This window comes from Urtica dioica, chromosome 1, assembly GCF_054948205.1.
Source record: "Urtica dioica subsp. dioica isolate 48M chromosome 1, U.dioica_male_clone48M_v1_H2, whole genome shotgun sequence".
In the NCBI taxonomy this organism is placed as follows: domain Eukaryota; kingdom Viridiplantae; phylum Streptophyta; class Magnoliopsida; order Rosales; family Urticaceae; genus Urtica; species Urtica dioica.
In genome coordinates this window covers 19,534,647-19,547,538 of record NC_142756.1, presented here as the reverse complement: position 1 = coordinate 19,547,538, position 12,892 = coordinate 19,534,647, and the positions used below count along the sequence as shown (strand labels likewise).

The following is a 12,892-nucleotide window of genomic DNA, read 5'->3' as shown; positions in this document are numbered from 1 at the left end:
TGCGAGACCGTCCTTACCGAAGCGGCGGAGCGAGCGGCAGCGCGTCAGGCAGCGGTGGACGAGGACGCGGAAGCGGTTCCTGAAGTTCTGGCAACTTATTCGGTAGAGGGAATTCTACCATCGATAAGTTTTATAGGAAAAAAAATTAGGAATTCATTTTTTCACTTTTTTAGAATGAATTTGTATTTTTAATTAAGAATTCTATTTTCATAATATTATTTCTAATTAATTTAGAATTTTTTAATTAATTTTATTTAATTCTAAATGAATTTTGATTTAGTTTTCTAATTTTGTAATTTTTTTTAATTAAAAAAACATATTCGGTGCAACATTGTCGCACCGGATATAATGGCGGGAATGTTATTAGGTGCGACAATGTCGCACCCGAATAACCCGCCAAATTTTATAAATTTGGCAGGAAAATAGTTTGGAGATTAGGTGCGACATAGTCGAACCTAAATGTATGATTATTAGGTGCGACATGTCGCACCTAATGCATTTAGCGACGGGCTTTTAGGTGCGACTTTGTCGCACCTAATGTCGCACCTAATAAACTATTAGGTGCGACATATGAGGTATTTGGTGCGACAATTGTCGCACCGGATGACGTTTTTTGTCCTAGTGTAAATCTTCTTGTGGGTAAGAATTCCTAACAGGTACGACACCCTAGCTTCTCCTTTGCATTATATTATTTTACTCAATTGATCTATGTTTTTGTTTTTTGTTATCATTATTTCAAACTAACTAGTGAAATTGTCTATTTATTCTTACAAATCAATAGCAATTCTGCTAAACCATTATCGTGTCAACTGACGTTTCCAAAATACTTCTGTTTTTCCTTATTCTAAAATTCGATGTTGATCACGTTGATGGCCATATTTTTGCTACCACCTCCGTTTGTTCATATACAAGCCATAACTTTACAGTCTTCTTGAAATTCATCAATTATATTTTAGTCAATGCTTAAATTAATAATTTTACAGTCTTCTGCCAAGGTTTTACGTTAATTAGAAGTTGCAATAGTCCACTCCGTCTAGTTGTATAAATACTTCTTTTAGATCCTAGCGACATACTTGGGGATAAATAAAAATTCAGTAGTAGAATTTTGGCACGTCTACTGACAGCTTATAATAGTCAACTTGTCCTCGATCCTATAACGAAGTCAAGCCATCAGATTTGACAATTCCATAATTAATCCAGCTTAACAAATACTAGGAATATACTTTTTGCCCAAAAAATAACCAGACAAATAGCCAAAATCTTTTGTTCTTTGGATCACAGAAATTATAGCTTATATATCACTAGTTGGCAAACTAGTACAGAATGGCCGAAAAGAAATGTCACAGAAAACCGAGCAAAACTAAGTTTATTTCTTTCTTAACCATTCTCTTATCAACAAAAAAACTGTTAATAACAGAAAAGAAAGCAAAACTGAGGCTTTGTCTCGATAAACCTTTTCCCAATGATTCCTATTTTTGACTACCCGCCTCAACTGGCTCGACCACCTCAGCTTCGAGAATTTCGGGTGCTCTTGGTTCTGTGACCGGATCTCGAGTCTCCGATTTTACCGACCATTTTCCTAAGAGAGCGCTTCCCATCATCTCGTATATCTTCCCACCAAGCTCCGCTGGATTTTCCGGCTGCATAGAAACAAATATACAAATTTCAAAATAATAAAAAGGACCAAATTTAAATCAAAGGCCTTTTCGTAAAATACGAAGGTAAATAAAACAAAAAGAAGCGTAAACTACAACAATGTAATACCTTTTAAAATTCATTTTCCATAGTTTATACTATATAAGAAATAATATTATTTGTAATTTACGTTGATAACTACTTGACTTTAATCTTAATTCCTCTAGGCAGAGTTTTAACTGTCATGTAGTAAACTTATATTCAGGGTATAATTTAGAAACTGTATATTTGCAAAAAGGGTATTAGTTTGCAGAAAAATGGGGAGAAGTTTTAGAATTCACCAAAAGGGAAAGAAAATATATAAGAGAGACAAACTCACAGTATAGCCACTAGAAACGAGCGCCGTGTCGTACAGAAGATCAATAGCTTTCAGAGCAGCTTCATCATCAGGGCTACTACTTAAGGCCTCCTGTTGATATATAAATCAGCAATAAAATTATTACGATCGTAGCATTATCAAAGATATGTCAAAACAAGTACTGCAAAGTTTCATTGTACATTTAAGTTTTTAATAATGGGGTGATTAGGGTTTATCTCAAAAATCCTTCTGCCTTTCATATATTCCAAGCTAGCCGTATCACCGACAGTTTGGCTCTTCATAAGTCTGAAACAACACAGCAAAGTTAGTCGGATCAGAGACGGAAGCTATAATTGAAAGTGATCATTTGAGAGGCTCTGTATAGTGTCATTTGCTTCACCTTTCCATATTCGCTGACCAACCAAACTTCCCAGAGACAAGAACACAAGGAGATGAGCTCAGGCGGCTCGAGATTTGAACGCTCGCAACTTTATCACCCAAACGTTTCTTAATCCAATCACAAGTTCCGCTGAATTCTTGTTTCATCTCCTTCTCTTTTTCTTCGTTCTTATCACCTGAATTAAAATATTAAAAAAAATCAATAAGATCTTTCGTATTATATTCTATAAGTAAAAAAAAAAAGGAAAAAATGAACGACGAGGTAATAATAAACAGACCCAAATCCAAGTCTTCCTTGCTAATATCAACGAAATTCTTTTCCTTGTATGATTTAAGGTTCTGGATGGCAAGCTCGTCGATAGGATCAACCAAATACAAGACCTGCAAAAGAGAAGGTTGTGAAAAACGCAGATCGAGCATTGCAATGAACTCAACCCGACACAGAAAGTACCAAAGTAATTATACCTCAAGGTCCTTCTCAATAATTTTCTCGAGGAAAGGAGTGTTTTTAGCACTCGTCACACTATCGGCTGCAATGTAATAGATGTCTTTCTGCTCGGGTTTCATGTTCTCGACATACTCGTCCAAGCTGATCATATCTTCTTCGCTCTGGGAAGAGAAGAACCTGAGCAGCGGAGCAAGACGCTTGTGGTTTTCACGATCTTCAAGACAGCCCAGTTTGATGTATTTGCCAAAGTTATCCCAGAAGCTCTCATAATCCTATGACAAAGATGGGAGTATCAGCAGCTATGCAATAAAAATACTTCCCAAGTCCTTTTGACAGGGGTTTTTATACGACCCGGGGATGAATAAGAAACACAACCGGTAATTTTACTAATAAATTCGGTTGACTATTCGAGAGGCAAACTAATTCCTCCCATTACACTACTCTACCGTAGAAAGCTCTTCTCATAACCCTAATGACCCCACTTATACAACAATGTAATTAAATAAATAAGTAAAAAAATGAAATAAATAAATAACAAATTACCCTCCAGGTATACCAGTTTAACAATCTATACACTGGGCAGAAAGGAAGAAGAAGAATACTGAAAAACAGACTTACTTCTTTTCTCTCACTCAATGAAATTCCCAGTATCAAGTCAAAAGCCTTACGAACCAAACGCTTCCGCATGATACGTACCTTCAAAAGATTACAGAATATGAGCTCCACAAAACTATGCGAACGAGCAGTAATACAGCATCGTTACACTCCATGTACTTACAATACGACTCTCTTGAAGAATTTCACGAGACACGTTAAGTGGAAGGTCGTTGGAATCAACAACACCCTTGACAAAGCTGAGATATTGTGGGAACTATTAAGAAAACAAAGGAAAAAGTAAATTAACACTTCCCACCTGCATTTGAGAAATTACAAACCAGTAATGTCAAAAATAATCTACTAGAATCTTCCTTACCAGCTCGCCATCAAAGTCATTTGAAATGAAAACTCTTTTGACATGAAGCCTAATGTTTTTCGTCTTTCGACCAAGCATATCACTCTTTCCCATGGGCGCAACTGCTGGTACATAGAGTATCGACCTGAACTCTACTTCACCCTGTTAAAGCAATCTCAATGGATTAGAAGCAAGGACAATACTGTCATTTATATACAAAAGATAATGCTACTAAACAGGTTCTCTTCTTTCTTTATATAAATATATATATATATATACATATATTTATATATATATATATATATGTGTGTGTGTGTGTGTGTGTGTGTGTATGTGTATGTATATATAAATTACGAAAAAGAAATGATGGAAACCCTGAGCCTTAAATTAAAAATTTATTTTACAACTAAGAAAAGAAAACCCACTGCAAAATTTAAATACAGTACATGGCAATAATGTTTCTTCATTGGGTAGAGCCAAACCCTTCAACTCTGGGCAAAAGTTTACACTTTACGCTTCTATCTTATGATAGAGTACATCAATATGAATAGAAGATAGAAGAACAAGCCTTACCTCTGTTGTAAAGTGTGAAGACGCTAGTGGATCCAAATACTCATTAAAAGTTTTCTTGTAGAACTCATTGTACTCCTCCTTCGTCACCTCCTTGGGGGTGCGTAGCTGCGAATAATATCCACGGGCACATTGTGAACCTCGGTACTTTCTTATCCTTTTAGAAGATGTCAAAAATAGAGATAATTAGTAAACACTCAAACCTACCCAGATTGGTTGAGTCTCGTTGATAAGCTCCCAATCCCAATATTTTTGCACAACGGTCTTCGTTTTCTTCTTCTTCTTCTGAAGAGAACAAATATAACATGAATTTATAGAAAATTGATCATCACAAAACCTAGTGCACGAGACAAAATTTTGACTTAACAAATAGCATAGCAAGAATGCGAAAGAAATACCTCTGTGTTCCCATCTTGTTCATCCTTTTTGGCTTCTTCTGGATCATCATCAACTTCCATCTGGAAAAATGTTGAAGATGCTTTAGAAGTTATATATTTGCAACTAAGAGGTGACATAAAAGAAATGGTAGAGCATAATGTGGGACATCTATACCTCCGTGGTTAATCCTTTCTCTTGCCAGGTGTATATTGGGAAAGAAACAAATTGAGAGTAGTTTTTCACAAGCTTCTCAACCCGTTCTGGATGAGCAAACCCTTTGTCATCAGGCTGAAAACACAACAGAAAGAAAACAGCCAGGCAATTTACGGACTGTGTCTCTTTAAAAGAGATGATCTTTTTTTTAAAAAAAAAGGGGTTTCTTCTGACCTTGAGATACAGAGTAAGACGTGTTCCTCTGGGAATCAGCTTCTCTGGGTCCGTCTCTTCTCGAATTGTGTAGGAGCTGGCATTGGCCTCTCCTTCCCATACATATTGCTTTTTAGACTTTGGGCTTTTTGTTGATACAACAACCTACGAGCAAGGAGGTGCACATAGCTTATAAACAAGTGAAAAGACTTCTTCAAAAACCTCTTGCAAAAAGAGGAGTAAAAGAATGAATAAAGTTAGCACTATTTGTCTGAAACATACTTTATCGGCAACAAGAAAAGCGGAATAGAATCCCACGCCAAATTGACCAATAAGATTGCTGTCACCACCAGCATCCTTGCTATCCTGTAAAAAAAAGTTAGAAGAAACATGTTACAATAAATTAACTTATGACTCCAAGCAATATCACAAGGTAAACATCTACATTCTTCCCGTTTCAAAGTGTTGTACCTTCAAGGCTTTCAAGAATTTTGCTGTCCCACTCTGTGCAATGGTTCCAAGACAGTCAACAAGGTCTTGTCGAGTCATACCGATACCACTATCACTGCAAACAGAAAGAAAGGTTTTGGGGTAATGTTAGGCAAAGACAAGAGAGACATTTGCCCGGTTTTCACTGGTAATGCTTACATGAGTGTTATGGTCCCATTCTCCTTGTCAGTTTGAATGCGGATATCAAGATCAACTGCATCCTTCAAAAGCTCAGGCTTTGTTACAGCAAGAAAACGCAGCTTGTCCAATGCATCGCTCGCATTACTGCATAAATCATCATATACCACATATTAGACGTTCTGATAATCATAATAATCAAATACAAAACAATCTAACGAAACAACTAATTTCTTGGATTCAATGATTCGATGTAACACCAAAGAATTGTTAGTCTAACGGGCAGACCCTTGGTTTACAATCAAGAGGTCTCGAGTTCTAGCCTCGCCAAAGGTACCCACCTAGCACTTGCTACTGTTTTCCGTTCCCCAATGTAGTTGGGTCAAGCTAAGAACCTAGGGACTAAACCCTATAATTTTTTTTTATTATTCAAATGCACAACAATCCAAATTAAACAATTTATTTCTTGAATTCAATGATTCTGAGTAACTAACACCACCTTTAGACTAGAAAAAATTACTACATGAAGCACCATCATCATTATTACTATTATTAATATTATTGTGGGTATTTGGGCTTCACCTAATCAGGCCCATGGGGCCCTTGCAGCTAAGCCAAGATACCCCTTATTGAGGGAATCGATGAGTCACTTCATCACGGAAAAGAAAATTAGAAACTCATAGCACAATTACCAAAATGTCAACTATACACCCGACATGAGATTAAAATATAGGCGATAGTAAACACATAAAGGGCATCGTATAGATAAACATCACCTTTTGCAAAATAATAGCATCAACCACTTTTAAGGATAGTATAACCAGTCAATCTATAAATGAGTAACAAGTCGATCGAACGCATCCATGTCCCCCTAGTCAGCCTCACTTTATAGCCTACATTGCAGTAATTAACTTCCAAACAGAACATAACTTTGCAAGCATCAAGAGGTCCCAATCTGATCGGTCAATTCAGCAACTAGCTGATATTTGGATTCTAGCAAAGGATCGGGTTTTAACATGGGATATGAAAGGCCCATATCATACAGCAAACCATGGCCCATTCTGGGCACAACAGTTGGTATCAAAGGAAATGAAAAGCTAAAAGCAGCACAGAAAAATGGATCTTTCTCCCATGAAAAAAAAAAGTGGGGCTGAATCTCTTTCATTTCCTAATCAAATATTATTTTTCTTTAATCCCTGAAGACCAATCACATGATCATGCTCAGTGGACCGCTCAATGAGTGCCCACCAATGAGACAAGTCTGTATGAGATGACCTTCTAGCTAATCTAGTCTATCATATCAGAAGAAAATAAAAATAGTGGCAAGCAAGGTTCTTTCATCACGTTGAAGCTCACACAAGTTACCTGATAAGCTCCCTGAGAAACACCTCTTTGTTGCTATACAAGCTGTTGACAATGAGGTCCATGAGGCGACTAACCTGTAATGAACAAAGAGGAAAAACAAAAACCACTCAAATCCCCTGCACCGGTTATAAAACTCCGCAAAAACACAATCGACCGAACATCAGTTCAAACGAGAGCATACCTCTGCCTGATACTCATATTTCTCGACCAGTGGCGGTGAAGCAGAGGAAGAATTGGAAGCTGCCGCGGTAGACTTAAACCGACTTCCGAGGAAAAGCCCGTTCAACGAAGTTGAAGAGCTCGCAACACTAGGCTTCGCAGCGTTTAGTATAGAGTACCGTCTTGGTTTGTTATCTTTCTCGCCAACCTACACAGAGTCGGAACAAATGGAAAGGCATATCAGATGACAATATAAACTCATGAAAATGTGGTACTTTGACACGAATTCAAATCAATCATATGTTAAGCTGCGCATTTCTCAACATCCCGATCAATTAAGCCACCGACAGAGTATAAGGCATGCATTTAGAAAGAGAAAATAGCATTAAAACGTAGAAATGGATTCAGCAATCAACATAAAGTTCGAAACTTGCGGTAGATGAATTACAAATGACATAGAGAATGACGAGAGAAAGAGAGAGACCGAATCAGAGAGAGGAGAGGAGCGAGAGATCGGCGCCGCGGCAGTGGTGCGGTGGCGGGCGGCGAGGAGAGAGGAGGCGGAGCGCCGGGAGAGGCGATGCATGGTTGCCGGAGAGAGAGAGAGAGAGGGTTTAGGGTTTTGGTCTTTGTCCGTTTGTTTGTTCGTTTGTCGTAGGGTTTTAGCGAATTGTTGCGATAAGAGCAGGGGTTTGAGAAGCTTCTCGACTTCACTCGAGTACAAATGTCAAATAATTTTATTTCTATTCTCATTCACAATTAATTTTTATTTAGTATGTACTATGTATTAAAGATAATTAATTTATTCTTAATTTTCCTGGATCAGGGATTTTAAGAAGCCTCTAGACTTTACCCTGCTGAGGTTAATAACTTAATTAATATTTTTTTTAGAATTAATGACATTTTTGACCTCTCAACTTTGACCAATTTAACAAGTTGCACCTCAAACAAAAAAAACTGCTTTATTAATCCTTTATGACATTAAAATTTTTGCTTATAGTCCTTCTGTCACCTTTGGTGTTAAAATAAGCGGAAAATGATCACGTGTTGTGAAAAATGAGTGAAATTATCAAAATGCACTTGTCTATTACGTTTCCTTGTTATTATTATAAAATAAATTAAAAAATGTGTTTGAATTTCCTCTTTTTCTTCTTCTTCTTCTAGAGTACCTGGGCACAACCCAAAAAAAAAAAAAAATCAAATTCGTGGCTAAGAGTTCAATTTCTACATCATCAATTTCCCTGCCAGCGAAGCTCCATAAAATCCTACTACATCACTAAGAAGAGACAATTTGATTCCAACCAACCTCAATTTAAGCTTTTACCAACTGGGTTGGGTAAATAAGCAAGAAATTTACATAAGAAAAAACCGTAGAGGATTGCTATTTGATAATCCCCTTCTCAAAAGATGTTTCTATCCTTCGCATGCGCGAAGATTCAATCATGTGCGACGCAATTCCATTGTCGGCGATTGGAATGAGCAAAAGAACACCGTTTGGCCATAGCTGACAACGGTCGTATTCCTGAGGTAGAAGATGAGTCGATTTCATGCTGGAAGAAGAGTACGAGCTTCGGGACATTAGGGCATGTTTAAAGTTGTCAATAGGAAACTGATTCAACCTTATCGCCAACGAGTTCCGCGACGGAATAGCGGCGAGGAGTTACAATAATACCAGCAATTATTTCTCTAATCAATTAAACAAATAATCAGTTCCTAAAAAAACTAAACATACAATCAAAGTCCATATCTCATTGAGTAATAACACACAAAAAAAAAATCAATCCTTAACCACAATTGAAGCTTGGTCTCCGAGATGACGACCAAATTAAAGCGTGGTCAAGAAAGAAAGAAAGGTCTGTGCAATGATTCACGACGTTGAGAGAACTCGATAGCCTGGGTATTGAAGGGTCACAAATCTCAACACCGGTGGACTCGGAAACATATGCAACTCTGGCGGAGACAGCAGAGCTAAGAAGACTCTCTCTCAATTTATTTTTCTCTTTTTTGTTTTATTTTTAGTTGTGTCGAGAGGTGAGGTCGAAGGAAGAGGAGAGACATATGACTTAATTTTTTTTTTTTAAATATTTTAATGCAAGTTTACCATATTACCCTTTTTGAGCCATCATGTGATGGACAGGTGAGCATTTTCCGTCTATTTTGACACCAAAAATAACATAAGGACTGCACATAAAAATTTGTCTATCATAAATGACCGATAAAGCAGTTTTTTTTGTTCGGGGTGCAACATGTTAAAGTGGTCAAAATTGAGGGATCAAAAATGTCATTAATTCTTTTTTTTAAACACCGTAAAAGTGAAAATGATGAAAAAAATATTACTAAATATTAAATTTCGATTCACTTTCTCTCTTTGTAATATAGATGATTAAATGATAATACCCATATACCTACTCCATGAGCTAAAATTTATGTTATTTGGTATTAAATGATAATTTTTTTCCAGATCATTGGTGTATGTCTTTTTTTTTTTTTATCTTTGATTTATTTTTTTTGTTTGTACATTCTTTAATAGTGTAAATGTTATATCAAAATTAAATTTAATATTAAACCCAGTAATAAAACACGATATGTTCCCATATGGGTAAATTCACTTTCTATTGCAAAACCATATCACGGAAAGTTTGAAAATCCACTTTTTATTGCAACCATATTTGTAATTAGGTCCGATTGTAGAATATTTGAGGTCCAAAGCAAATTTAATTTTGTAGGCCTTCTTTTATTGTAATTATTTTGACTATTTAGTATATTTCAGTATTTTGAGCATAAAATATATTATATTTGAATCTTTTTCTACGTAATTTAGGTTTTTATTTAATAGGGCCTAAAGCAGTTGTTTGACATCTCTAGAGGTCAAGCCGTGCTTGGTTGGAACCCTAGTCATCATGTATCCCTCTTATTATGCACGAGAAACCTTGTTTATTTGATCACGTTCATGGGACGATCTTGCTTAGGCAATAAGAGATACAAAAGTACCGTCTCTTGGAGATATTTGAACGAGAGAAACAGCTTACTCATGACAACGTGTATCGGGGATTTCAAATTTTGCATTATTAGTTGTATATTCCTCAATCTAATTAAACTTATTTGGTGTAATTCCACACCACCTTCAAAGTGGAGGTCGTTGGTTCAATCCTCACTCGCAACAAAGCAGACTTAAAAAAAATAAAAATTATTTGGCTAAAAAATAAAGAAAAATCTATGACTACGACTAACATAGAATCAACAGGGGCGGACTCACACTAAGTATGGAGTTGGTGAATTTTTTTTTATATTTTTCTACCCTAAAAATTTACAAATCAGCCCCTCCCCCGTGAAGTGATCCCGTTTTTTTCATCGAGTTCGGGTTGAGACCAAAGGTCTTGAGCAACCGATCCGGCCGAACAACTCAAACATATTAGCCCCTCCTAAGTTAAATTCCTGACTTCGTCTCTGGGTCCACCCATGCATCCACTATCACATAAATTTTGCTACTATACTTGAAACCCATTAAGGGTCCGTTTGGAATCCAAAAATGTGATGGAAAAGAAAATGAGAATATGCTATGTTTTTTTAACTTGATTTGGATTGAGAAAAATAAGAGAGAAATTTGGTTTTCACCGCTTTCATTTTTCCTCATATTTACACTTTCTCCCACATTTTTTTGGGTTGCAAACGGACCTAAAAGTTAGGAAAATGTTATCTTCACTTTATCATAGCTAAACTAAACATTGAACCTTTAGTCGAAAATTTGCAATTTATGTTGGTCGAATTTAAACATTTTTCACATTAATTTAAAAAATCAAATAAGTTTTATTATCGATAATTTTTTATATAATTTTTTTAAAGACTAATTTAACTAGTGAAAATTTATTAAAAAATAAATATAATTGAGTATTTTTAGTAATTTCCTCGTCTTTATTCTACGTTGAAGAAGATGTTATTATTATTTTTTTAAGAGAAAATGAACCTCAGTTGCATTTTTCCGTTATTACATTGAAGGTTAACTAGTTTAAAATAGAAAAAAAACTACGGCTAGTAAATTTTGTAAATTTATTCAATTAATTTAACTTAATAACAAAATTAATTAAAATTTACTGAGGTTAATTTAAAGTTTAACAAATTAAAAAGAATTTGTTGCAACTAGTCAATCTTCTAGCTTTTTTTAAGATTGTAGCAAAAGTTTCATTTTATAAAGAAAATAGCCCAACAGGCCAAAGTAAATTAAATTAATTTAGACCGTTAATTAGATTTATGAAGAGGTCTCTCTCTCGCTCTCTCTCTCTCAAAGTTTAAGCATACACCACCTTTGATTCCGGCCTCCATTTTTTTACGATTTTAGTATAGGGCACTGTAGCGAAATAGCCAAAATGAAACTATGAAATTTGTTTTTAGCCTATGTTTCACAACTTTAGAGAAATAACCAACAGACTTATGTGGCAATAATTAAGGTCTGATTTACCCTTATTTATTAACAAATTCGTCACTTTCTCTCTCCTACTTTTTTCCTACATTTTTTTTTTACATAAAATCTTCAAAAAACCATATATATCTCATATGAAATCAAAATTGAGTGATTCCAAATCCTACGGATTCGTGACGCCGAGATCTTCAAAAATAGATCCATTGTGTTTGATGAAAAATCATATTTAATACCATAGATGTAGAAAAATCACGTTACTACCTTAAATATGGAAATAACTGGAAATTTTTGAAATTATAAAAAAAAATAAATGGAAACCTAACTATGATGCATTAAACATAATTTTTCATCAAACACAATGAGTCTATTTTTGAAGATCTCGACGCCACGAATTTGTAGGATCTGAAATCACTCAATTTCGAGTTCGTATGAAAAAAAATACGAATTTTTGAAGTTTTGATGCAAAAAAAATTATTTAAAAAAAATAGGAGAGAGAAAGTGACGAATTTGTTAATAAATAAGGGCAAATCAGACCTTAATTATTACCACATAAGCCATTTGGCTATATCCCTAAAAATTGTCTAACATATTGGCCTAGTTACTTACAAATCTCTTTAGTATATCCACGTTAAACCCTCAGAGAGAAATTTCTTTGAAAACCGATCGTAACTATATTTCCTCCAACGAAAGTTCGTCGGAAAATGTTTATATAGTTTCATACCTTGTCCGAGGTGTGATCGAGGTGATTCGAGTGGTGTTGGACTCTTGTCGGCGAGTAGTCTCTGAAAATATACTTGTTTGTCGATTGAGCTTGCAAAATTCGGTCGCTGGACCAAATCCGGTCATTGGATAACAGTTTTTAATTGGTAATTAATAACATAGTTCATGTCTATTTATTAATAACAGTTAATAAAAAAAAAATCTGGTGTAGTTGTTCCTGAACACCTTTATTGACTAATTAGTAGTCAATTAACTGGAGATTTCTAAACACCTTTAATAGTAGCCTTAAATTATGATGGAATAACTAATGCTAACTAATATGGAAATAAAGTTGCATTAACATCTCCACGTATCCTATATATCACGAATGGATGACAAATACTGCCACGCATTAATAATTATTGAATTATTTAATTTTCAATTTAAAATTTAAAACGTACAAAACAAAAACAAAAAAAACAAGGAAACGAAGAGAAAATATTAGAATGAGAAATTAAA

General features: G+C 35.2%; 1 protein-coding gene across 1 annotated transcript; it reads right to left on the bottom strand.

Moving 5' to 3' along the window:
• Window positions 1–1,209: 1,209 nt before the first annotated feature.
• On the bottom strand, window positions 1,210–7,963 carry HSP89.1 (HEAT SHOCK PROTEIN 89.1). The gene is made up of 20 exons (XM_089615151.1): window positions 7,742–7,963; window positions 7,280–7,465; window positions 7,099–7,172; window positions 5,755–5,880; window positions 5,578–5,671; window positions 5,389–5,472; window positions 5,128–5,271; window positions 4,915–5,028; window positions 4,761–4,820; window positions 4,570–4,647; window positions 4,366–4,470; window positions 3,814–3,954; window positions 3,619–3,711; window positions 3,459–3,536; window positions 2,858–3,112; window positions 2,671–2,773; window positions 2,394–2,568; window positions 2,194–2,299; window positions 2,015–2,104; window positions 1,210–1,640 (listed from the first exon to the last, which is right to left on the bottom strand). Exons 1-20 carry the CDS (start codon window positions 7,841–7,843, stop codon window positions 1,470–1,472), a joined length of 2,379 nt encoding a protein of 792 aa, XP_089471277.1. The 5' UTR covers window positions 7,844–7,963; the 3' UTR covers window positions 1,210–1,469.
• Between the last annotated feature and the right edge of the window lie 4,929 nt (window positions 7,964–12,892).